The following is a 27,018-nucleotide window of genomic DNA, read 5'->3' on the forward strand; positions in this document are numbered from 1 at the left end:
TGTTCTTTTCTTTTTTTATTCTAAAAAAGTGCATTCATTCATCGACAGACTCTGGACCAAGTAATTCCTTTGGCACTTCCAATGCAAAAATGATTCCTCTTCCGTTGCATATTACATGTCGACAGACAGCCCAGTAGCAGCTTCGAAGACAATCATATGATCCATAGTCCTCAAGAGAACTTGCATGGTTGGAAAGCTGCCCCAACAGTGTGATATGATAGATGAGCACAATGCTCTCGTCTCAATGTGCGTCTTTGTGTGTGCGTGTGTGTGTGTGCGTGCGTGCGTGCGTGTGTGTGTGTGTGTGCCCACGCATGTGTGAGGCCTCACACCTCTGCAGGGGGATGATCTTGCTGTGGCAATAATGTGTGTGTGTGTGAGGTCTTCACAGGGGAATGAGCTTGCTGTCTGTGTGTGTGTGTGTGTGTGTGTGTGTGTGTGTGTGTGTGTGTGTGTGTGTGTGTGTGTGTGTGTGTGTGTGTGTGTGTGTGTGTGTGTGTGTGTGTGTGTGCACTTCATGTACTTGATTCATTTTCAAGGACAGATGATTAATCTCTCTTTTTTTTTGAAGGGGCCCTGATAGTTCTTGTGTGTGTTTGTGTGTGTGTGTGCGTGTGTGTTGAGGTGTTCAGGCACTAAGAGCTTGGCAGGTGTGACACGTGTGTGTGGCGCGGGCCCTGGAGCACTGCAGCTGGACGGTACAGCGGGACACGCCGTAGGTATGTAGCAGCAGGTGACGCGCCTTCGCCTGCACCTCCTCCCAGCTCCCACTACTAGATGGTACTGGAGAGAGGGAGAGAGAGAGAGAGAGAGAGAGAGAGAGAGAGAGAGAGAGAGAGAGAGAGAGAGAGAGAGAGAGAGAGAGAGAGAGAGAGAGAGAGAGAGAGAGATTAGTGAAAAGGGCAAATTACAAATAAGCGAGATAACATGATATAGCTAAGGGCACCCAAACTTCTGAAGTTGAAATGTCCACCACAATGCTTTTGAAGATGGTGTGCAGAAGCCTTATTCTTAGAACTGAACAAATATATACTAATTGACATCCATACATGGGGCAAAGGTGTTTTAGTTGTAGCACATGTCACGGTGGTGCAACCACAGCCAATGCCACTATTGTATGAATTAAATGTTTTTTAGTGACTTATGTAAGACCACTGACTTGTATCATTGTGTAAGACGCATACTCATTGCAGTACAGTACTAACCAATCACTAATTCATTTACAGGAATTAGCTGTAGTTGTACCACCTGATGCCTGAGCAAAAAAAAAAACACAAAACCTCATGGACCCACATGTGTCATTATGATAATGTGCATTTCTGAATGTGTTAGTGTAGTCGCGTTACTAGCTGTGCCATGTCCATGTTTAAGACATGGCAGATGGGTCTAGTTTCTGTGCAGGCTCTGAGGTGATGTCTGCTTACAGGACTGCTTACAGGCTCTGAGGTGATGTCTGCTTACAGGACTGCTTACAGGCTCTGAGGTGATGTCTGCTTACAGGACTGCTTACAGGCTCTGAGGTGATGTCTGCTTACAGGACTGCTTAGTGTGCAGGTGAGACTACATAACGCTGTTCTCACTTCTGTCATGTGGCAGAATTCTAGAATTTCAACTCAACAACCTCAGCAGAGCGCCACAATTTATCCAAAGGTTTCATAATCTAAACATTACTTCCGACAAGTCATTTACAGTGAATTTACAGTAATTTACAATAATTTTCAAACAGACTTGTACTGTAAGTTAGCCTTTCTTTAGACTTGAGAGAATTCTTAGAGGTTAGAAGAGAGTGGGTGGAACATGGCTCAGTGGACTAGTGAGCCATTAGCCTGGTCCTGACCATCCCATAATACTACCATTTCATTTCGTATTTATGGTCTGGCATTTGTTTGCTCTAAAGCGATTGCAGGAAGCAGGAAGTTTGCACTCAGATATGGTTTGAAATTATTGGACACCTCTCACCCAATCGCCGGCAGTTAATCAACAACAACCTAGCGCAGACCAATGGCTCTGGCGCAGATGTGTACGTCATTGTCATGAGCGTCCTCTCCCTTTCGCCCCCACGTGGGGCGCTTATTCGCTTATTGGCTGTTTTCTGGCTGTAGTCTGGCCGTGCACAGAGAAGCACGGCCAGACTACCGTAGTGGAGCCAATCCTTTGGCGGAAGTGCGTAGGATGGCTCGCGAGGCTAGGGAGCCATACCATTACGCCGGAGACCCGGGATCGATTCCGGCAAGAGGTAATTTAACCAACCACCCCACCCCACCCCCCACTCCTTTCCTGTTCCTCTCACGGTGTAAAGGCCAGAGAGAGAGAGAGAGAGAGAGAGAGAGAGAGAGAGAGAGAGAGAGAGAGAGAGAGAGAGAGAGAGAGAGAGAGAGAGAGAGAGAGAGAGAGACAGACAGACGAGAGAGAGAGAGAGAGAGAGAGAGAGAGAGAGAGAGAGAGCTGCTATACTGCAAGAAATACGAGGATGTGAGGAAAATCTTCTTCCCCAAATTACAAAATATATACCCAAATTTCGAACGCCTCCCAGAAGCGGAAAGGATGGCGATTATACTTGGCGAAGGGCTCTCACCAGATCTTGCTGCACAATATGTGCTTGCATGCCACAAAATGAGGGACTCCAGCCACAGTAATATACAAATGTAATAAAGTATAGTGTAAACATGTAATAATAATACATACACACAGCCACACACCCTCGCACCCCACATGCCTGTCCATATGCATGCACAAACACACGCACACATACACACGCACACACGCACATGCGCACACACACACACACACACACACACGTACATGCACACACACAAACACACACAAACACACACAAACACACACACACAGATCTTCTTGTAAATGTTCACACATTTGTTTTGTTATTTGTATGCTTTGGCAACATTGTATCATTACAGTCATGCTAATAAAGCACAATTTGAATTTAATTGAATTGAGAGACAGAGAGAGACAGATACAGAGAGATAGATGTGTGTGTGTGTGTCCCACCCTCCAATTCATATATAAAATTCCATGATTTTCCATGACTTTCTAGACTCAAAAAACTGAATTTCCATGACCATTTCCATAAAAAGAAATGATGTTAAAAAGTTTTTGAAAGTGTGAAAAATTAAGATTATCTTCACCCCTAGAGCAGATGCTGAGCCATCGCCAGACTTCATTGGGCTCATTGCATTCTAGAATGTTGCACATTACAGCGCGAAACTAAACGGCCTCTGGTGAAGCTTCGTAGCTAACCAGTAATAAACAATGTTATATCCAAACAAAAAAGTTTTTGCTTTAACACAACTGTTCAGAACATTCCATGATATTCCATGACTGTGCATGCAAAATGGTAAAATTCCATGACTTTCCATGACTGGAAAAACTTTCATGAAATTCCATGATATTCCAGAAATTCCATGACCCGTGGGAACCCTGTGTGTGTGTGTGTGTGTGTGTGTGTGTGTGTGTGTGTGTGTGTGTGTGTGTGTGTGTGTGTGAGACTTACAGAGCTGCAGGTGTGCGATGGCCACGGTCTTGTCTGACGTGAGGGCCCAGACGTTGAGCTCCTCTACCGACTGCACGTCCTCCAGCTTCAGGAGGTCCTCACGCATGCGGCCCACGTCCACGTGTCTCGGAGAACCTGACCAACACAGGGGAGGGAGGGGAGAAAATAAGTGGCCACCCGCCACTTAACCCTGTACAGACCGGGCTTTTTTGGCCTTCCTGGGACCGGGGAGGGGGCTCTTTTGAATGGCGTATGACTACCAAACTTGGAGGGGATGATCTTCAGCCAAAGATATATGAATGACATCAGTTTGGTGTCATTATTGGATATTATGACGTCATTATGACGTCATTTCCTGATTTTATTGCCCAAAATGTCACCTTAATGTATTTTCCATCTAACTTGGGTAATGTACATCAATTTTGGTTATTATGTGCATCAGACCACTTCAAATGTTCACAAGGGTGTCTGATGCTAATGAAAATGTAAAAAAATATGAAAAGTGATGATGATGAGGCTTAGATCAGTGATTTTTGGTCAGGCGTACCTGTCAGAAAACCATTGCCATGGCAACAACAAAAATGATAAACCTAATCTTTTGGTATCACATTGTAGCCAACTTCATTTTATGAAAAGTAAAAGTTTCGTAATCATAGCTTTAGTCATTTAGGAGTTATACAACATCAAAGTTGGTGCGGGCACTTTTAGCCCCCCCCTGGTCTGGATAGGGTTAAATATGCAGTAGCACTTTACAGCTACTCCACTACCTGGCCTTCCTACCTCCCTTGTCTACTTTGCACAATGTTACTACAATTCTGTACATCCAATGCACTTTAAATATTCCATTGCAGTTTTCAATGTCTCCAATGTTTTTGTATGTCATTCCCTGTTTATTTATTTATTTACCTCCCCCCGTTTCTTTCATACCCCCCCCCCCCCCCACCTCTCCCCCTAGTTTTGTGTCCTTAGCTGTATTGTTGCGCACCAAATAACATTCCAAAAAACTGTGTTTTCTACCGTTGAAATGGCTAAATAAAACTTGGACTTGAAATAACATGGATGAGAATAGGCATACTCGGATGAGATGAGGACAGGCCTACTCAGATGAGATGAGAACAGGCCTACTCAGATGAGATGAGAACTCAGATGAGATGAGAACAGGCCTACTCAGATGAGATGAGAACAGGCCTACTCAGATGAGATGAGAACAGGCCTACTCAGATGAGATGAGAACAGGCCTACTCAGATGAGATGAGAACAGGCCTACTCAGATGAGATGAGAACAGGCCTACTCAGATGAGATGAGAACAGGCCTACTCAGATGAGATGAGGACAGGCCTACTCAGATGAGATGAGAACAGGCCTACTCAGATGAGATGAGAACAGGCCTACTCAGATGAGATGAGGACAGGCCTACTCAGATGAGATGAGGACAGGCCTACTCAGATGAGACGAGAACAGGCCTACTCAGATGAGATGAGGACAGGCCTACTCAGATGAGATGAGAACAGGCCTACTCAGATGAGATGAGAACAGGCCTACTCAGATGAGATGAGAACAGGCCTACTCAGATGAGATGAGAACAGGCATACTCAGATGAGATGAGAACAGGCCTACTCAGATGAGATGAGAACAGGCCTACTCAGATGAGATGAGAACAGGCCTACTCAGATGAGATGAGAACAGGCCTACTCAGATGAGATGAGAACAGGCCTACTCAGATGAGATGAGAACAGGCCTACTCAGATGAGATGAGAACAGGCCTACTCAGATGAGATGAGAACAGGCCTACTCAGATGAGATGAGAACAGGCCTACTCAGATGAGATGAGAACAGGCCTACTCAGATGAGATGAGAACTCAGATGAGATGAGAACAGGCCTACTCAGATGAGATGAGGACAGGCCTACTCAGATGAGACGAGAACAGGCCTACTCAGGGCTCTAAATGAACACCAGCCAACCGGCCATCTACTAAGCATTTTGTCTGGTGATGAAAAAAGTTAATTTCGAGCCCTGGGCATGCTTGCCTTTGGGTAAGATTAAGGCCCGAATAAACTTCCTGCAGGATACACATGCGCAAGCACTTTTTGTGCACAAACACGCATAATTTACATCAATTTTGTAAATTGATTAATTCTAAAACCATTGGTCACAGTCGTCCCACCTTAGCCTCATATTACAACGCCATACTTGCTAGGAAAGCCAAGAACATCACCTCTGACCGCAGTCATACAGCACACCATCTACACCATCAACACACTCATACATTCACACTCCTACCAGTAGGGAGAAAGGTACCACAGTATAGAAAAGGAAATGAGACCATTCCCTCCTGGAAAACATGGAATGCTAGTTTATAGATGGAACCACACTATGACAACTGTAGTACTCCATGTCTTCAAGGTGTAATGTCACGTATGTGAAGGTACATTGATGTTGCAAGAATGTAAGCGAGAAAGGGAAGTTACGACAATTTCACATCCTCCTGATTTCCGAAAAGATCAGTTCACTGGTGAATCGGAAAAAAGGCTGCATGGCTACAGAGTGCCTGACGATCATTGTTGCAGGAACAGGCAGAACAAAACAGTGATTAAACTAAAAATAGAGGGCAGTCATGGGTGAGCGGTTAGGGTGTCAGACTTGCATCCCAGAGGTTGCCGGTTCGACTCCCGACCCGCCAGGTTGGTGGGGGGAGTAATCAACCAGTGCTCTCCCCCATCCTCCTCCATGACTGAGGTACCCTGAGCATGGTATCGTCCCACCGCACTGCTCCCCATGGGGCGCCACTGAGGGCTGCCCCCTTGCACGGGTGAGGCATAAATGCAATTTCGTTGTGTGCAGTGTGCAGTGTTCACTTGTGTGCTGTGGAGTGCTGTGTCACAATGACAATGGGAGTTGGAGTTTCCCAATGGGCTTTCACTTTCAACTGTGTTCTGCACCTCAAATCAATATCCTTGGATGCAGCATTCCATACAGAACTGTAACCCTATCCGTAACACACTTATCCTAAGATTTACAGGAGACAAAGAGTGCGTTGCAATATGCGACCTTGCCTCCTCCATTTGCTTCTCGTCATGATGACATCACTGACAACAGCATCAATTGTAGTCTTTTTCTCATTTGCAATTGGGATGGTGAATGAAAAACAGTCCCTCAAAAGTTGTTGTGGCTAGGCTGACAGCTGGGAAACTTTATCGTTTTCTCCACGGAGGAGGGGCCAGGAGGCGGGACTAGGAGACAAGCGCAAGTGGAGGAGGCAAGGTCGCATATTAAAACGCACTCAAAGTAATGTGTGATAGTAGAGACAGGGGAGGATCTGGAAATGACCTCGGGCAAGAATTTAAACATTGTGTCTCCGGTGTAACAGTCAGTGCCCTAGCCATGTGAACCATTATACAATACACAATTTGAGATGTATAATATGTTCAAGGCCATTTGCATGCCTCAAAGGTAAAACGTAGAGAAGATGTCTTGTACTGATTGACCTAGATGCTGCATTTCCAACAAATCGTCAACACAAGTCACATTCAGTAAATCATTGATGGGTGCACTGCAGTGTCCTACCGAGACTGAGATTGGTAATAATACAATCACGTCACAAGGGGGGAAAAAATCACTTCACACTGAAAGGAAAATGTCCATCTACAGCAAAATACCAAGGCTGTCAGAGCTACTTACACAAACAGTGCACAGTTCTGCTATTGTTCCATGTCTGAGCAAGCAGAATTCTAAAGGTTAGAGGTCCCCACTTGCACTTAACTTAGTAACTTAATTAGTAACTTTTTAATTTTATTGGACTGTGCTGCCCTAACAGCTTATGGACCTAGATGACTAGACTCTGTAGGCCATATTGTGTTTTGTGTGTCTTTAATGTGCGTTTACATGTGGATTGAGGAGAAGTGTCATGCAAGACAAATTTCTGTGCAAACAGACAATAACGTTTATCTTATCTTATCTTATCTTATCCAAGCAGTGTGTGTTAATCTTCCATTTCCACTTTGCAGGCAATCACATCTTAACCCACCCCGTGAAACCAGGCAAATATTCTCCAGGGTCGTTTTAAAAAACTGTCAGTCAAACCAAAACAATTCCATCCCAGAAGTTCTTGCAGTGTAACACTTGTGTAGTTTGTCCTTCACATTTATTTTTTTACAGCAAGGTCGATGCAAGGCAAAAAGGTCATTTGCAAAGAAACGGTCCACACAAGTAGCAATTCTAAAAAAAAAAAGACAAGAGTGACCTTGTTTGGTCATCCTCTTTCTCATGCAATGACGGAATGACATTAATGAACAAGGATGAGGAAGACCACACATCATTATGACATCATTCCGTTTTGCATCATGAAATGAACAAACAAACAAAAAAGCAAACAAATTTTGTCCATTACGTATGTTCCTTCTCAAACCCACATGACATGTTAGGAAATGTCCTTACCTTCCAGTACAATGACAAATGTGTCCCTTACGATCCTGACGGTGGTGAAAAGCACGAGGACCGAAAAGATGTATGTGCAAATCGGGTCTGCAATCTTATACTCCGGCTGTGGGGACAGAGAAAAATACAGAGATTTATCATTATTACTTAAAGGGACACTGTGTGAGATTTTTTAGAGGTGCACCGAAAATTCGGCCGCAGAAAATATTACTTCCAGAATTCATGCTACCCATTCAATAATGTTAGCTTTTTCATGAATACTTACCACCGCCATCAAATTCTAAGTATTCATTATGACTGGAAAATTTGCATTTTTCATACATGAAAAGGGGGATCTTCTCCATGGTCCGCCATTGGAATTTTCCAGAAATAGCCATTTTTAGCTGCAAAAATGACTGTACTTGGACCACACTAGAAAATATTTGTTTATTACTTAGTAAACTTTAATGTAAAGATCAAATTTGGCAATAGGCAGCCCAGTTTCAATGAGCAGCATAGTTGCAGTACCTTTTTTGACCATTTCCTGCACAGTGTCCTTTTAATATATTATACATAGAGGTAGAGGACACAGCAATTTGCGACAGCACTGGGAAATGGCAGCTGGAGCTTCCCAACTTCCGTAGGTAGTGTAGGTAACTTCAGGCAATGCAAGTCAATGGAGAACACGCCCACCCCTGTCAAGAAATTGACTAAAACTGTGTAAATATGAAGTAACACTTTAATCAAAGACCAGATTTGAAATGTCAGGCTAAATATCTACTTAAATCATATGAGTCGATAAAATACATTTAAAAGTCAAATAATATCTGTTATGAACATAGTTAGCAACACACTTCAACTATTGTCCTTGTATAGTGTGTTGATGGACATTTTCACATGATTAAGCCATTTTTGACAGAGGTGAGCCTCGTTCTCCATTAATTTCCATTTCTCTGATCTACCTACAGATAATGGCCGCTACAGATTGCTGTAAAAAGGGGGGCGGGGTCCTCTCTAGTGTTATTTTCTACCTCTATGATATTATATCTTTTAATGCCGATTAGAAGGCATATTCAATGCATAATACTTGTCACCAGTGTTGCCAGATGGAAAATGCTGAACTATCGAACCTCAAAATGATCGTTACTGGAGGCTTTTTGGGAGGAAATTATCATACAAGATCCAAATGGTTGTTTCAAGGCAACTAAATGAGCTGAATGAAAATATACATTTTGGGGTTTTTTATCGTACAGACAACAAAGTGGACAAAATAATGGTAAAAATACAATATTTTTTTCGTACCTCTGGCAACACTGCTTGTCAACAACATCTACAACATTTCCTGTTAGCACACACGTCTCTTTTGTTAATCTGTTCACACTTCCGTCTGTACACATCACTCAGCTTTTATCTGTGACATTACTGCCTGTATTCCTCAATGCATGAGCCAAGACTATGAACACTTGCCAACTTCCAAATTTGCAAAACTTGTCAGACCAGACGACTGATTAAAACACTTTCACGCATTCATACAGTGTTTTGATTAACTCTCATGCACGTGTTTGAGTACGATGGCTTTAATGATTGGTTAATGTGTAACTAGTATGAGATACCGTCAAGCATAAGTGCTGTATGTGTACAGTGGCCTAGATTATTCGTTAATTTATGACCCGACGAGACTACAGGTACAAAACAACACAACGCTCATGGGTGAAGAGCCCTTGCTTGGCTATCACCGTACTATACACACAAGATATTGTCTGGGAACCATCAACTCATTTTCAAGGGAGGTCAATCTCAAAAAAGAAAAGAAAAAAGAAAACCTTATCAGGCCAAATCATATGTCTTTGAACACTATTCTCCAAACGTCTGGCCAAGCAGCAGGTTGTGCTTGTAACTCACCTTAAAGCGGAGCAGGTTGTGACTATAACTCACCTTAAAGCAGACCAGGTTGTGACTATAACTCACCTTAAAGCGGAGCAGGTTGTGACTAGAACTCACCTTAAAGCGGACCACATAGGCTGCGATGAGCACCCCGATGCTCTGCACCAGGTCTCCCAGGGCATGGATGAACGCCGCCCTGACTGCCAGGCTGCCGTGCGCCCGCTGATGCCCGTGCCCATGCCCATGGCCGTGCCCGTGCCCGTGGGCTTGGCTCTGTGCTGGGGTGGGCTGAGGAGGTCCATGGGAGTGGGAGTGGGAGTGAAGGTGTCCCGACTGATTTAAGAGGAATCCCATTCTGTAGCATCAAATAAGGGGTAAAACAAAATCACACAGTTTCACAATTTAAGCCCAACTGGGAAACCCCAACTCCCATTGTCATTTTGACACAGCACTCCACTACAGCACACAAGTGAACACCGCATACAACGAAATTGCATTTATGCCTCACCCGTGCAAGCACATTGTAAGGTGGGCAATGGGCCTTTTTCACATGGCACTAGACACCTTGGATTCAATGCATTCGAAGCAGGTATGAGTTGCATTTGGTGCCAATAGACATAAACAAACAGTATGTCACACAGAAGTGAGTACACACCCCTCACATTTCTTAAGATTTGTAAGTACTGTACAGTATATCTTTATACAGTAGCCAGCGCACAACATGTATAGCCGCTTCAAGATATTGTTCACACAAATAATTTGGAATACATGTGAACAATAAATTCATGCAGCAATTTAAGTTGAACGCTGGCTACTGTTCATTGTTTCAAACTGAAATGTCTTTAAAAGGTACACTGTGCAGGAAATGGTCAAAAAAGGTACTGCAACTATGCTGCTCATTGAAACTGTGTTGCCTATAGCCAAATTTGATCTCTTCATGAAACTTTACTAAGTAATAAACTAATATTTTCTAGTATGGCCCAAGTGCAGTCATTTTTGCAGCTAAAAATGGCTATTTCTGGAAATTCAAAATGGCAGACCATGGAGAAGATCCCCCATTTATGAAAAATGCAATTTTTCCAGTCATAATGAAAACTTAGCATTTAATGGTGGTGGTAAGTATTCATGAAAAAGGTAACCCATTATTAAATGGGTAGCATGAATTCTGGAAATAAACAACTAAAAATCTCACACAGTGTCCCTTTAATGTTGTCCCATGAATAGATATAATTAGAAATCTCCAGAAATGGGAGGCAGTGTTTCCCATACATTGAGGAAACTATGGCGGCCCGCCATAGTTTAAATTTGGCCGCCATAGTTTACGAAAATGTAAAAAAAAATATTTTTTTTTTTTTTTAACGATTTGAATTACGATTTTGAATTTCCTTCGCATTTTCCTCCTGGAGTAAATACATCCTATAGACTCTGTATTGGTTAGATAAGTAGTCCCACGGTAACACAGAATGAGGGGAAAGCATTAGGAAGTGACCGTAAGGGTATTACAGTTGATTCATGTGTGCACACGTGTAAGTAAGGGTTAACGTTCGGCGAGAAGGTCGCTACCGTGGAATAGCAGCACGACAGAGAGAATCTTTAGACCCCGACGCGGAGCGGAGGGGTCTTGTTCTCTCTGAAGTGCTGCTATTCCACAAAGCGACCGACTCGCCGAAAGTTAACCCGCTTATTATATGGATACTTAAATGATTCACACATGGCGGGGACATTTCTTTAGGCCTATTTAATGTGAAGTCTACTATAGTTTTAATGTCAAAAGACATTTGCTGCGCAAAACAAAACAGTGCCGTTGTGGAACACCGCTAACAGCTAGGTAGCCAGGACAACAGGTGTTGTCTATCACAGCAGCTGATTAGAGTCTTGTTGAAAAGTCGCTTTAGCAGTGAAAAGTCTTGTTGCCATTGACAGCGGTCTGTTATAGACCAACCCGTCCGTTATCGAAAAATAACAGACGTGCGAACGTTGGGGAGCCCCATTGAAATGAATGGAGCATTCGACCGATGACGTCACAACCATATAATAACGGGTGAGTAACAGAACATGTGCGCAACCAGGGGCGTAGCACCAAATTTGGGGCCCTAGGAACAACTTCTTTCATGGGCCCCCCTACTCACAACCCCCCAAACAACCCCCCCCTCCACCCCCCCCCCCCCCCCCCCCCCGCGCGCGCGCGAACGCGCGACTGATATTGTCATCCTCCTTGCCTTCCTCAGAAAACCCCTCTAGGCCTATGCTTTCCTTCCCTTCACTTGAATCATCCTCATTTTCAATCATATGATAGCCTATCACAGAACAGACATAATGTCCTTATTTTTCACATCACCAGTTGTGAAAAGTCTGCTATCATATTCATAGGGATGACTTTTAATCACTTCATCACTATGGTGTGAGGGGGAGGAGAGAGACTGGTAAATCTCTCTTCACAATGCATTTAGCCTAATATTTCGTGCAATAAGGAGACATGAGACATTGATATAGAACTGAACTTTCTTCAATATGCATCCCTGAACAGAAACACACGCGCTCGCGCACACATTCATTCACTTGCACTGGCCCGCTGCACGCACCCGCACGTCATTTGTCCGTTAGTTGTTTTTTGGGAGAGCAAGGAATAGAGAATCAGCTGTGATTTACTGGCAGAAGCTTACTATGGAATGTCGCTTAAAATAGGCTGGAACAAAAGTATCGCTGTTTGGATTTGATGCCGTTATTCTCAACCTTCTAAAGTCAGGGCACCCCGAACCTAGTCACATAGAAACCATTATTTATTAGGCTACTGCATAGGCTATAGTTTCAGATTTAAATCGGCCAGTAACTATTTCACAGTAGCCTACCTTAAATAGGGTAATTGTCATGAGCACTCAATGCAGATAGGCTACCTGCTCAGCACGGAGGTAGGTAGGCTACTCTGCCTATCTTTTGTCTTGCGCTTTGCGCAGATTAGAATGGCGTCAGCAGCATTCAAAACGCAGACTGGTGCCCCGTCAAAATCTCGTCATTAATTTACCCTTTAATTTACACTTCAGCTACAACGGACGTTGTCAGATGGCCAGGGAAAGTAACCAGAGATTTCCTATTGAGAGTGTTGAGACCGCAAAATGAAAGCAGAATGACGGTTCAGGACTGACAGCTCGCACCGCCACCTTGACATTGGCAACTGATGAACGTGACGTTGATTAATATCGTTACGAGGACATAATCAATCTGCAAATGTGATGAACCCGATTGAGAAACTGCTTTTCCTCAACATTAGGATATTAGGCTAGCTAAAATATGCTCACCTTCTCTCAAGTTCGCACAATTTGCATCTGCTGTGACAGGGGGCATCTTCACGTTTGTGACATTTTCTTGATTCATTTTACAAATTAGCTTTGCTATTTGGATATTTGAACCAACATCAACCCTATGTTGGTCTTGTGACTTGTTATGAATATATCAAAGACAAATATGGGTTCAATAGACTATCACAATTATAGCCAAAAAATAATAGGCCTAGGCCTATATTTTTTAATCTGATTCCGGCTATCACAGTAGGCCACACGGAATGGGAATGAGATAACCAGTATAGGCCTACTGTAGGCGGTAATTTTGACATTTGGGCTCACCTTTCTTGCAAGAAATCAGCAGCAGTTGCTTCGTCTGGTTTCCCCTGTCTCTCTTGCCTTTCTATTCTTTTTGTGAAAGCCTGGTGTTTTAGACATCTTTCATTGCTAACCGGCTGCTGCGTTTAATGCCTATAATGAAGTGAGTGAGTGTTGATTACGCATATTGTGCAATCAAAAGTCCGCGAGAGGGCGGACTAAACCAATGCGTACTGATTATGGGGGTGTTTGATATATATTGTAGCCTATTTGCAGGCTAGGATATCCAATTTAACAGATGTATTTCCAGAGAACATTGGAATTGCATAAATTACCAACATGTATTGACATTATTGTAAAAAATAATGTTTAAAAAAGCAAAACAAGAAGAACATTTTCCATAGGGGCCCCCCGGTGGGCCCCCCAGGTGGGCTGGGCCCTGAGAATGAGTCTGGGTTTTCCCCCCCTGTTCCACGCCGCTGTGCGCAACTATGCGTTATGACACGCCGATATGCGAGGATCTTCGTCCAAATCGCTAGTCGCATGCATCATCGCTAACTGCGTTTACATCGCGTGCCGCGTGTAAGGGAAATGTTAGTTGTTGATGGAATTCACTTCAATTTGTGCTGTTTCTTGCTTCAGTTGTGGACAAAACGATTGGCCAAACTCACAATAGAAAGCCTTTGATGTGCTACTGTCCCAGAGAGCTGAAAAAACTCTCTCTCTCTCTCTCTCTCTCTCTCTCTCTCTCTCTCTCTCTCTCTCTCTCTCTCTCTCTCTCTCTCTCTCTCTCTCTCTTCTCTCTCTCTCTCTCTCTCTCTCTCTCTCTCTCTCTCTCTCTCTCTCTCTCTCTCTCTCTCTCTCTCATAGTAGCCTACTATTTACCCATAACAAATGGTGAATTTCTGAGCCCTTTTTAATTTGTAGCCTATACCACTGAAGGCATGATAATGCTTCATCATATTTTAGAAATAGGGCCTATGTGCCTTTTATATACCAAATGTTTATCATTTTGAAATTGTTTCAGTTGTTTATGACTTGTGTATGACTGAAATTATCTCTGCATACTATCAGTGCTGCATTGCTTTGTAAAGATAGGCTATTCAACACACTTTAAAAACACACTGAAAAGATACGGCCATAGTAGCCTACTGAAAACATTTTGTTCATAATAATGGTGATTAATAAATGGTGGTCTTAAATTTTCATACTGACATCCTTGAATTTGACTTGGTAGATCACGGCAGACCATCAACTTCAAAAGTAGATCTTTGTTAAAAAAAGGTTGGGCACCCCTGCTATAGAGAGAACCACAAGTGCTTGAAAGACAGGGATCAAAAGCCTAGTCAAGTTGTTGTATGTAGTTAACTTGGGTTTGGGAGCAATATAGAAAACCTTCAGAGAAGGGAAAGTTGGGATGAGTTTACTAACACTCCCTAGGCTTTGTTTTACAGTTGTAATGAGTTTGGTGACAGACCTTCATTGACACAGCAGAGGAGACATAGGGCTGCATATAGAAATTAATGTGTAATCTAATGAATGTGAATATAGATGTAAATATGTAATATGTTGTTCAGCCCTTTTACTGGGAGGGATTTTGAAAAACTGGCCCTGTGACCAGCACCCCTCATGTAGAATGTGTACGCCTACAGATATGTGTGGGGGAAAAGGCATAGCCTACCCTCTAAGACCCTTTTTGTCTATGCGTTAACAATTTCACAGTGCTCTTAAATTCTTATCTCTGCTCCTATTTTGTTTTATTATTGTTTCCCAGACCCCTGCATGAGGGACGAATGAAACTGTGTTGTAAACAGAAATTATTCACTGTACTGCATTTTTTGACAATGACAATGTACTACTATTATACAAGTCATGGGTAAAATCTTATGTAGCCTTATTTCTCAAAATATAAATGGCTGAAATATACTGTAGGCCCAGGCCTACAGTTTCTCCATGCGCCAATGTCATACTGTAGTCATTGTTTTGCCGTTTTGCATTTACGCTGCAAGAATACACCCCCCCCAAAAAAAGGCCCGTGTGAGAAGACACCCCCCCCCCGGACAAAATAAACCCCGGCTGCCCCCATAGTTTCCAAAATTTCTGTGGGAAACACTGGGAGGGGTATGCTCGCTTCTGTGACACACTGCCTGAAACCATTGGTCATGTACTGTATACCTAAAGCGGAACTTGTTTGACGTGTCTAATACTAATGAGTTCAAAGTGATGCATTCGACCAATGTTTAAAACAGGAACTCCTATGTCACGCAAGTAGACTTTTTGGGTACTTTTTGAGTACCAACTTCCCTGGTGGAAATAAACTTTCCACACCTAAGTGTTGTAGCCTAGAAATCCATACGTACTAGAAGTTGAAATTGAAACCTCAGCCTGGTCATAGTCTAACTACGACCCATTGAAACTGAAAACACTTTCTTCCCCGGAGGAAATCTCAAATACACCAGCTTACAGTATGTATGTAAAGTCGTGCTGGGGGGTTTAACAGGGCTGTAACGGTCCACTGGTGTTATTCTTTGCTGCAACGGATTGTAGTGCTATCCTGTTGTGTGCAGAGAGTTTTCAAAAGGCAAGTGTTTTTTTTTTGTTTTTTTTTTAATATATATTTTTTGGGGCTTTTATGCCTTTACTTGACAGGACAGTCAAAGATGGTGACAGGAAGCGAATGGAACAGAGAGACGGGGGAGGATCGGGAAATGACCCCGGCCGAACTCGAACCGGGGTCCCCGTGGGTGGGCATGCAAGCCCAAATGTGGGGGGGCTTAGCGCGGTGTGCCACAGCGCCCCCCTGTTGTCCTTTTTTAAGGTCTCTGTGAGGCTTTTTGTGTTTTGTTTATTTTGTGAACATTATCCCAAATCGACTACCTTTTCTCTCTCTTTGTTTTTCTAGTATGCTTGTCGATGTTCAACTTTTTCACTGTATTGATCCACCACAGCGCAAGAGATTCTTTAGGTATATAGAGATATGCCAATGTAATAGGTTGCTATAGGCACCTAACATGACCAGGTTCCGGTCTGCCTAAAGGGGCGTGTCATAATACTCCTAGCATTGAATAGAACAGTCCTTAGGTCTGCCTAGGTCTGCCTAGAGGGGGATCCCCACCCCGCCCCCCCTCCCCTCCCCCTTGCAATAATAGAACCCGGAAACAATGGGCCAATGGAACCTCTCTCTCTCTACTCTCTCTGACAGCGCCCCAACCAAAAGGGAAGTGTTAATGCAGCCCTGCCCCTGCCCCTGACCTACATGATGTACGGTGGTTAGACCACACAACTCAATGTGAGCTGGCTCATCAAGCCACCTGCCACCTTGCACTGCACTACAAACAGAAACCTACAAGCTACCAGAACAACAATGTCAGAAGGACGTAATGGAAACATACTGTAGGTGCGGGGGCACAGTGACAGATCTATTGCATCAAAGTCCACCAGTTTGTTTTGGAAGTCAGCTCGAAATGTTTGACAACACCTTGATCTTGTGACAATGAAAACAGGTCCTGCACATCTCTTCCACTCTTTAAATTTCTTCCTCCTCTTTCTGATTTTATCCGCTTAGATGTAAAACTAAAAAGCCTTTTGTCCACTGATAAAAAATAGTGCAATAGAGCAATAGTTTCCTAGAACTCTAGAGCGTCAATATTTTTTTGAGATTACAGACATTTCTCAGAGGGATTGTCGTGTGTGCTTATTACTATGTTTAGGGGTGATGCGAATAGTCAGTCATACCCCGTGTCTCAATCCATGCACTTGTGCACTTTGGGCACTATGTTTCAGTGCATAGGGCACTCACGCTGACAATTTCGGTTGAGCCAGTGCACTAAAAGCGCTCGGATGATCCCCTAACAATGGCGAGAAACAGTGCAGTGCAGTGCAGTGCTTGAACAGTAGACGCTGCACGCACTAGGCAGACACCATGTTGACAGCAGAGATGCACCAGATCCTGATTTTTAGGATCCTGTCGGATACCGGATCCACTGCTTAAGATCCTGCCGGATACGGATCCGGATACCGGATCCTACGAAAGGGTTGAAACACATAGCCTACTCACACACGTGGACCCTTTTTATCACGTTGGCTCAAACTATTTTGACTGAAAAGCCTCGGCTACCGGATCCTGGATCCTGGAACCGGATCCGGATCCGGATAGTCTGAAAAACCCTATTATCCTGCCGGATCCGGAACCGGATCTTGGATCCTGTACATCTCTAGTTGACAGTGAAATGGAAGAAAGGTGGCGTTCAATTCAGTTTAAGAGTGTGGTCAACTGTCTCCTAATTCTGTAAGTAATTTTAATGGGACACCAACCTTTTCAAGCCAAGCCAAGTATTGTATGCCTGATTGCTGCCCTTTGGGGTGAAGGAAATGTAAATACAAGCGCGAGACGCTGTGCAATGTAAACAGTAGCCAACCGATATTTTGGCGAGCTAATGCTATGCACAGCCGTCACTTCCAGCGAGGGCACAGTGATGGTGCTCAAACTTTTTTCCACAACACTATGCACTGGAGACCTCAGTGCACTGTGTGCACGATGCACTAACCGTCAGTGCACCGACACAAATACGCGGATTGAGACACAGGGATTGCCATACAATTGAACAGACTGTGCTTAGCTACTATCAGACTGGAATATCGCCAGCATAGACAGCAAAACAATGACATGCAGTGACAGCAATCTTTCTTTAGTGAAGAGGACAATAAAAGCCAGTTCCAAATTGCCAAGTAACAGGATGTTCCCTTCCACTACACCTGTCTGGTATAATAAAACAAGAAGAAGGCATCATGCTATCATACAATAGCATTCGCCAACATAGGTGCTAATTTTAGGTGTGGGTGGTGGGGACGGGAATGGGGACATGCCCATGAACCTAGCTTATCCCCACCACTTTTTCCCCAAACATAATGCAAAAATAGCTAACCAGGACAATTTACCCACAATAATGTCCCCAACCACTTTCAAAGCCAAACCTTCACCTTTGCTCAGCAACCTCAATGCAGGGAAGACGACACAAGAGAGCCAATTAGCAATTGCAAAACAACAGTGTGTTCCCTCACACTAAACCTGACTGTTAACATGAAACCAGGCCTCAGCAGTATTGTACAATATAAACCAGAGGGCTAGCAGTGCAATCTGGGTTGCCAGATGAGACAGAAGATTCACAGCTAAAAACAAATGCTTAAAACCTGCCTGGAAGCACTAAATCCTGCCCAATTTGAGTGTCATTCTATTGATTTCTATGGCCATAAATGTGCAGGAATAACCTACCCAAATGCCCTTTTTTTTACCCATTTTTACCCTCAGACGGCTATCCCAAGCAGCCCAATATGGCGGGAAGTCGCCCAATCTGGCAACACTGAGTGTAATTGGGGGGCCTTGCCTATGACATCATCATGTTAGGGGAGGGGGAGCTGTCTGTCCCTGAAACAAAACGCCTCAACAGGACTTTGGACGGCCCTATTCAGACATTTATGACAAGAGCTGCAGCAGCTCACGAGGCCCTCATTACAGAGATGGCACTCACACAGGCCCTGCTTTTGTGTTTGCGTTTAGTGTGTGTGTGTGTGTGTGTGTGTGTGTGTGTGTGTGTGTGTGTGTGAGAGAGTCTTCTGTCTGTCTGTGTGCAGGGGGTGGCCGGCCTATGTTTGTGTGTGTGTGTGTGTGTGTGTGTGTGTGTGTGTGTGTGTGTGTGTGTGTGTGTGTGTGTGTGTGTGTGTGTATTTATCTGTCTTGTGTCTGTCTGTGTATAGGGGTGGCCAGCCCGCCTGTCTGTCTGTCTGTCTGTCTGTCTGTCTGTCTTTTGTGTGTATGTGTGTGTGTGTGTGTATGTGTGTGTGTAAGATAAGATAAGATAAGATGAGATAAGATAAGATAAGATAAGATCATTCTTTATTGTCTCTACAAGAGAGAAATTTTGCTTGGACATGAGCGTGTGATGTAATACCAAAAAGAAAACAGTACAGTAAACAGACAAATAATACACATGTACACTAAACAAGGAAACATGCAACATGTAAACAGACAGCTGTTTGTGAGTGTGTGGGTGGATCTCAAATGGCACACTTGTGCACTTCGGGCACTATGTTTCAGTGCGTAACTAATACGGCATACGCACTGAAACATGAACACTAAAGTGCACAAGTGCACCATTTGAGATTCAGCCTGTGCCTGTGTGTCTGTCTGTGTGTGTCTGTGTTACATTAAATGCATTGTCTGGTGTGTGTGTGTGTGTGTTACATTAAATGCATTGTCTGGTGTGTGTGTGTGTGTGTGTGTGTGTGTGTGTGTGTTACATTAAATGCATTGTCTGGTGTGTGTGTGTGTGTGTGTTACATTAAATGCATTGTCTGGTGTGTGTGTGTGTGCGTGTTACATTAAAGGGACAGTTTGGTCAATTTCAACATGCAGTTGTATTGCTCACGCTACCCTTGACTTGTCAGTACCTGGTGATGTCACATTTTTCGGCTCAGCCCTTTCCGAGATATGAGCAATTCTATTGGGGGCAGCGTTTGTTAAAATTTTTAAAAAAATGTACATAGGCCTACTCCAAATATTTTCCCAAAAGGTACTGCTGTTTGCTAGTTGTCTGCTGATGTTTTATAACCTTTTGGATGTTTTTGGGAATAAATAAAAATGTTTTTTTGAAATGTAAACAAAGAGCTGCCCCCATTACAATGACCAGGATCTCGGAAACGGCTGAAGAAGAAGAAAAAAAATCTCAGGCACTGACAAGTCCAGGGTAGTGTGAGCATTACAACAGCATGTTGAAATTGACCAAACTGTCCCTTTAAATGCATTGTCTGGTGTGTGTGTGTGTGCGTGTGCGTGTGTGTGTGAGAGAGAGATATTTGTCTGTCTGCTGGGCATTATTTGGTGCTTACATCAAATTGACGGCGACTCCCACTGCAGCGGTGATGAGCATGACGTCCCCGTCGATGCTGAAGTCCTGGTGAACGGTCCGCTGCACGGCTTCATTCAGCAGCACCCCAGTCAGGATATAGATGAGCAGCACACTGACCCCAGCAGACACCACCTCTGAAATCACAACCACGGACACAGAGATTCTTTAAGTATAGAGATATGCCAACATAATAGGTTTCTATGGGCACCTAACGCGACCAGATTCCGGTCTGCCTAAAGGGCCGTGTCATAATGCTCCTACAATGAATAGAACAGTCCTTAGGTCTGCCTAGGTCTGCCTAAGGGGGGCCATAATAGAACCAGGAAACAATGGGCCAATGGAACCTCTCTCTCTCTACTCTCTCTGACGTAAAGGCTGTGAAGGTTCTCCATGTCTAACTGTTTAAATCAGGGGTGTCAAACTCAAATTGACAGAGGGCCAAAATCAAAATCTGGAACGAATTCGCGGGCCGAACTCAACAATTATTTTTACAAATGGACTAAAATTGTGCATGCATGCATGCACTTCATACTCGTAGTTAAATTGTGCATACAGTCTTTCCCATCATATTTGTTAGTTAAAATGTATCTGCACATCCTGTGACACAGCAAATTCCATGTTCAAGTCATGTTACGCTATACATTAATGGTGTATGTGGGCCAACTGTAATACACATTTGAAATGATCTCGCGGGCGAAATAAAATGGTTCCGCGGGCCAAATTTGGCGCCCGGGCCTGAGTTTGACATCCCTGGTTTAAATCACTTGAGTTTTTCTTTTACTTCAGACATGTAAAAGTTTTGTCCTTTACCTGACATATGCCGACGATATAACTTCCGTCTTCATCAGAGGGTCAATGGCAGGGTTGCCAGATGAGGCTGATGATTTCCAGCCCAAAAACTGCTCAAAACCCGCCAAGAAGCACAAAATCCCGCCCAATTCTATTGATTTCTATGGCAAAAATTGGGCGGGTTTTTCCAGCTAAATGCAATTTTTACCCGCACACGACCATCCTAAGCAGCCCAATTGGGCGGGAAACAGCCCAATCTGGCAACACTGGACACTGGGATGTTGATGTGTGACGTGCTGATGAAAACGACGGAAGTTATACCCTCGAAACATGTCAGGTAAAAGATCAGACTTTTACATGTCTGAGGTAAAAGAAAAACTCCAGTGATGCGAAGGTTCTCATTCATACAGAGGTTGTGTAATCCAAAGAAGACGCGTTAAGTCAAGTCAAGTTCCAAAATGAAGCCCAGCTCCTTCTAACTGAACTCCTTTGGAATGCAAGGAGAGGAGTGAAAACAATGGACTGCCTGGCACAATGCATACAAGCAGTGAGACCTGAGAGAGTAGATAGACAGAGGTTACATTGGCCCATTGTTTCAGGGTTCTATTATTGCAAGGGGGAGAGGGGGAAATCCCCCTTTAGGCAGACCTAGGCAGACCTAAGGACTGTTCTATTCAATGCTAGGAGCATTATGACACGCCCCTTTAGGCAGACCGGAACCTGGCCACGTTAGGTGCCTATAGAAACCTATTACAATGGCATATCTCTATATACTTAAAGAATCTCTGGTGAGACATAATGAAGTAACCACAGCTCATGCACCACACGCAAGGTCCTTATCTGACAAAACACACAGCGTTTTTGTTTTCTTTAGAGGTCGTTAGAGGCCGGAGCTAGTCAAAGTCAAGGTCAAAGTCAGTTTTATTGACCATTTCCTCACATGCACTGGAAATGCAAAGGAATTGAAATGACGCCGCTCACTCTCATGCAAAGACAGAGACAGGAAATATACTGTACATTTAAAAGGTGCACTGTGCAGGAAATGGTCAAGCAACCATGCTGCTCATTGAAACTGGGTTGCCTATTGCCAAATTTGATCTTTTCATTAAAGTTAACTAAATAATCAACTAGTATTTTCTAGTACTGCCCAAGTACAGTCATTTTTGCAGCTAAAAATGTCTATTTCTAAGAAATCAAAATGGCGTACCATGGAGAAGATCCCCCTTTTCATGTATGAAAAGTGCAATTTTCCCAGTCATAATGAATACATGGGTCAAAGACGAAACAGGGTTTTCAGGACTCCAAAAAATAAAACTGTTCCCGGACACCGTTCTTAAACTTTTTTGGGTACATTGGAGTGTAGAGTGATTAAGTTTATTATTTTCTGTTCAGAAAATAGGAGGAGCATGCATTTTTACCCCATTTTTACCCATAAAATGTCATTCAGTGTAATACGGTGTGTAACAGTTGATAATACAAAAAACATATAGATGACGTTAAAAAACTGAAATAAGCTACATAACATAGTAAAGGGCTATATTTAAGGTCTTCATCAAACCTAAACATTTCTAGTAAAAGGCATTTGCAAATAGTTTTTGCAGTGTTTGTAGTCTTTCACCAAGTGCATTTCACCCATTTGGCTTTAAGAAGTTTTTCCACGGAAGAGAAAATCAGTTTAAAATACACAATTATTCATTTGTTGTATGCCCCCGCATGTGTTGTGCTAAACAAATAAGTTTTGTAAGAATTTGACTTTATTTTCACATAAAAATGTGCATTTCACTGAATGACCACAACTATTACACTGAATGATGCCTTGGCAAAAAAGCCTATATAAACAGCTACTTTTCATTGCTATCATATTGTTACCATCATACTACAGTACTCAACGTCCTGAACGAGTGACAACAGAAATAGATGCTGTCAAATAATTGGTATTTTACTTAATATTGGGGCATTAAAACGTGTTTTGAAGAACTTCCAAGACCACAAGCTTAGAGGTAGGCTACTACTTAGGCCTAAAACAATAAAAAAGAAAATGTTGTCTGTTGACCTGCATATTTCGGGGATCTCGATTAGGGTGTTCTGATAATTCATGTACAACTTCCAAAATCCCAGAATCTACCCAGTAATATGGTTGCTACATGGTAATAACAAGGTTGTAATGGAAATAACAATAAAAGTCATAATTTCAAGTAGTATCATCATATTATTGTATCTTATAGTAATATTGCAACTTATATTGCCGTTTGGATTCTTAATATACAACTATGAACTGATTACACTGAATGAAATGGCCCGTACACTGCATGTCACTGAATGACATCTCTTACACTGAAGGACGACCAAATACTTTTCACCTTATTTTTACCTTTTTACAAGCACACAGTTAGTCACCTACATGAAACAATGATTTTGATCTACAATGTTTACTATGTCTATTTAGAAAATATGCTTGTTTGGATGAATATCTGAGTATAAAAGTATTTTTTGACATTTCACTGAATGACATCTGTTTTTGTGGACGCTGTTACCACAAGATAAAAATACAGAATTTTCGACTATTGAAGAACAAGACTCTTCCTTTGCATCATCACTTAAGGGGTCCCTAGGGGTCCTTTTGATGATGTCACATATTGTTGTGTGACTATCACTTTTTATTATGATTTAAAAGCACCATGTTGATCTTATTACACTGAATGATATCTAAGGAATTGAAAATCCGGACAAAAGTCCCCAGATGATTTGAATATCAAAACAAAATGGTAATGAAACGTGCTTCTAATACAATAACAAGAACACTTCTAGAATTATGCCCAGAGAGTGAAAATATATTTTTTTCATCATTTTGCATAATTATTCAAGGATGTATTGATGATTTTTAAGTTCGGACCATTACACTGAATGACATTTTTGCACTTTATGAGATTATTTCACACATACATTGACAATTATTTTTCTTTAAATGTTACTGAAATGAGAAAACAGACTATGCTGTTTATCAGCATAACATTCAAAATTCATTAATTTACTTTTTTGATAGTTAAATGAGTGCGGAACAAAAAAAATGCACGTCTCGTCTTTGACCCACATAGAATTTGATGGTGGTGGTAAGTATTCATAAAAAGGTAACATTAGTGAATGGATAGCATTAATTCTGGAAATAAACAACTAAAAATCTCACACAGTGCACCATTACAGTAGCCTGGTCCTGACCATCCCATACTACTACCAGTATACAGCAGTGGAGCCAATCCTTTGGCGGAAGTACGTAGGATTGGTAGCGAGACTACCATTACAGTGCAAGACAGGATAACATATAGTGGTATAACAGTGAGTCATCGTCATACCTAAGCGATGGTATCCGAAGGTGAACCTGTTGGATGGGGGCTTTGTGGACAACCACAAGGCCAGCAAAGACACAACGATGCCAACCAGATCCGTCAGCATATGAAGGGCATCGCTCATGATCGCAAGGCTATTGGCGACATAACCACCTGTGGGGAAAAATGTCATAAGTTGTAGCAGTCTGACAAAGTAATCTGCATGACAAGAAATTTCACTGAGCATTGAGCAAAGAAGTGTTGCTTAGCATTCTGTTTCAGTATTCTGAGCACAATATAAAATCACAGCAGTCTTTCCATGTCTCCTCTAGAAACTAAAGAAATACACAGTCAGGAACAAATCAATAAGGGTAAACAAATATTAAGTGTCTCATAGGCTATCCATCCTGGAGCGCCATCATCAGCTCTCATGGAGGCCGGAGAATGACTGGCTTATTACAAAGGGTAAAACTGTATTCAAATGCAGTTGTTGATGTTGCCATTCTCGTTAGTAGTATTAATACTGTGTGGCCTTCCATAAGAGAAGCAGTCAGTGCACCATTTCATATGTCAACTCAAGATACCCTCAGCACAACAAATCCGTGACACTGCTGTGAACATAAGGGCACACCAAAAAAACAAGTAAATGCAGTTTAGCACCAATCAGGTATGCTGGTTACACGTGCAGTCCCACGAGACTCTAGATTGTAGAACTATGCACAAAGAAGGGCCCCGCATGTAGATTAATCACTGCACGAGCTACAAGCCACTCTGCAGCATTTTCTTACCGACAAGCTCTCCAATCATGAAGAGAAAGTACAAAACTGCGGCACAGACGAGTTTCTTCATCACCCTCCGTTGTTTGAGCCGTTCTCTTCTCTTCAAACAGTTCTCACAAGGGTCCATATTTACACCTGGGCTCCCGAGACTTGAGTCGAGGAGCGAGTCATCATCGTCCGCAACGATGGTGTTGACGACGGGCGCTCCGTTGGAAGGAGCACCGGCCGAATAATCGTCCATCTCACCAGACACGACGACCTTCAGTTTGTTGAATTTGGGAGTGTCATCGTCTCCCAGGTCGTCAGAAAAATCGAACGGAGCGGTGTCACTGAGATCCCAGTCCTCTCGCTCCTTCCTAAAGGCAGACTTCATCCTCGCCATGAAGTTTGCGCCCGACATGGTGAAGCCGTCGACTTATCACAATAAATAAATAAATAAGGAAATAAATATGAAAATAATATCAAAATACCTCAGCTAGGTGTGTTTACTCCAATTCACACCTCGCTTGAAAAGAAAAAAGAAGCAAGAGGAGGTAAAATAGAATTTGCGAGTTCAGCAGAAACAGAGTTCATCTGTCAATATCACGACCAGGCCCATCGTGTTCTTGAAATACCTGTGTAAAGAAGAAACCACAAGTAATATCAGAGTATGACACATTTGGCAATATGTGTTCGAGTATCAATTATGGCCTCTAACAGTTCACGTCAAGGAATTTAGGATGCTGCTAACCGCTAGTTGCGCAAGACACCAGCAGATGATTAAACGCCGACTTAGGGTGTTGTTCCAAGGGTTACTGGTAAATCTCACTATCATATCAAGCCAATGTTATTTATTTGTTACGTTTAAGCAATCTCCGAACAATGATCCTGTGGTTGTAATGGTGTCAGTCTCGCCCTAATGTCAGTCTTGTCATTTATATGGTCCTTTTCCACTAGCTAACAGTAGGCTATCTTAGCATTTCCATTTACTCACCTTTGGCAGAATCGGATACTGTAAACGGGAAGGCAAAAGTAAAATCCGTGACTCAGTCATATTTTTGTTGCAACGGCCATTGTTTAAATGTGAGAACAGACAACAGTATTTAGAAAGCTAGCTTGGCACGGCACAGACGTACCGTTAGCTTGTTGTTTACCTCTACAACACAAGCAGAACTACCACTGACACTGCCCCTACTGCCCGTAGGCGAGTTTGCGAAACATAGGACGATATATAGCCCAACCGCGTTTGGCGTCTCCAATTGGCTACAACTGCTCCCTTGTTCCTCCCCTCTGATGGCTTTCATTTGACAGCAAGAATGTCAACTCTCGCTCAAAGCAGGCTTGCAGAACATTCGTGTACAAATAATTTGGCCGATCTCTTGAAACAGACACTAAAAGTAGGGTAACAAACAAAAAGTAGGCTACCCAAACCATTTACGATGCAGTAGGCCTACACAAATGCCGTGTCGTATTTCATTTTAGCGTGGTTTGGCATATCTCTTGAAACAGATGTGCCAACTCTAACAAACATAGCCTGCCCAACGATGCAGTGAGCTCCAGTATTTGATTTCATTTTTATTTACATAGCCTAATAAATGAAAGCGTCAGCTAAATGCAATGTAATGTAGCCTAATCCTAACTGCATAAACTCCTGTGTTTATACAAATGCCGTATCATGTCATTTTATTATGGTTTGGCTCATCTCTTGAAACAGATGACACTAAAAAGCATAAACAAAAGCAGGCCTAGCCAACGATGCAATACAAATGACGTTTCTTACAATTTCATTTTATTCACATTATCCAGGTGATCTGTCCACAGAGTCCATGGCATAGCCT

General features: G+C 42.8%; 1 protein-coding gene and 1 long non-coding RNA gene across 2 annotated transcripts in view; one reads left to right on the top strand and one right to left on the bottom strand.

The window, feature by feature from the left end:
- slc30a4 (solute carrier family 30 member 4) lies at positions 1-26,365 on the bottom strand. Its single transcript, XM_063188370.1, has 8 exons — positions 26,175-26,365; positions 25,211-25,815; positions 24,450-24,596; positions 20,291-20,444; positions 9,927-10,164; positions 7,947-8,052; positions 3,512-3,646; positions 1-783 (listed from the first exon to the last, which is right to left on the bottom strand). Exons 2-8 carry the CDS (start codon positions 25,599-25,601, stop codon positions 629-631), a joined length of 1,326 nt encoding a protein of 441 aa, XP_063044440.1. The 5' UTR covers positions 25,602-25,815; positions 26,175-26,365; the 3' UTR covers positions 1-628.
- Positions 20,501-27,018, top strand: part of LOC134438755 (uncharacterized) — an 18,157-nt gene continuing 11,639 nt past the window's right edge. The window contains exon 1 of the long non-coding RNA XR_010032643.1: positions 20,501-20,592. This is a non-coding gene — a long non-coding RNA (uncharacterized LOC134438755). The remainder of the gene's footprint in view (positions 20,593-27,018) is intronic.

This window comes from Engraulis encrasicolus, chromosome 22 (genome assembly GCF_034702125.1).
Source record: "Engraulis encrasicolus isolate BLACKSEA-1 chromosome 22, IST_EnEncr_1.0, whole genome shotgun sequence".
In the NCBI taxonomy this organism is placed as follows: domain Eukaryota; kingdom Metazoa; phylum Chordata; class Actinopteri; order Clupeiformes; family Engraulidae; genus Engraulis; species Engraulis encrasicolus.

What these genes read in the sequence shown, in the direction of transcription:
- slc30a4 (XM_063188370.1), bottom strand. Translation starts at nt 25,601, where the DNA reads ATGTCGGGCGCAAACTTCATGGCGAGGATGAAGTCTGCCTTTAGGAAG. An exon ending in CATGATTGGAGAGCTTGTCG is followed by an intron (nt 24,597 to 25,210) that starts GTAAGAAAATGC and finishes TTTTCCCCACAG; the next exon opens with GTGGTTATGTCGCCAATAGC. An exon ending in CATCGCACACCTGCAGCTCT is followed by an intron (nt 784 to 3,511) that starts GTAAGTCTCACA and finishes CCCTCTCTCCAG; the next exon opens with TACCATCTAGTAGTGGGAGC.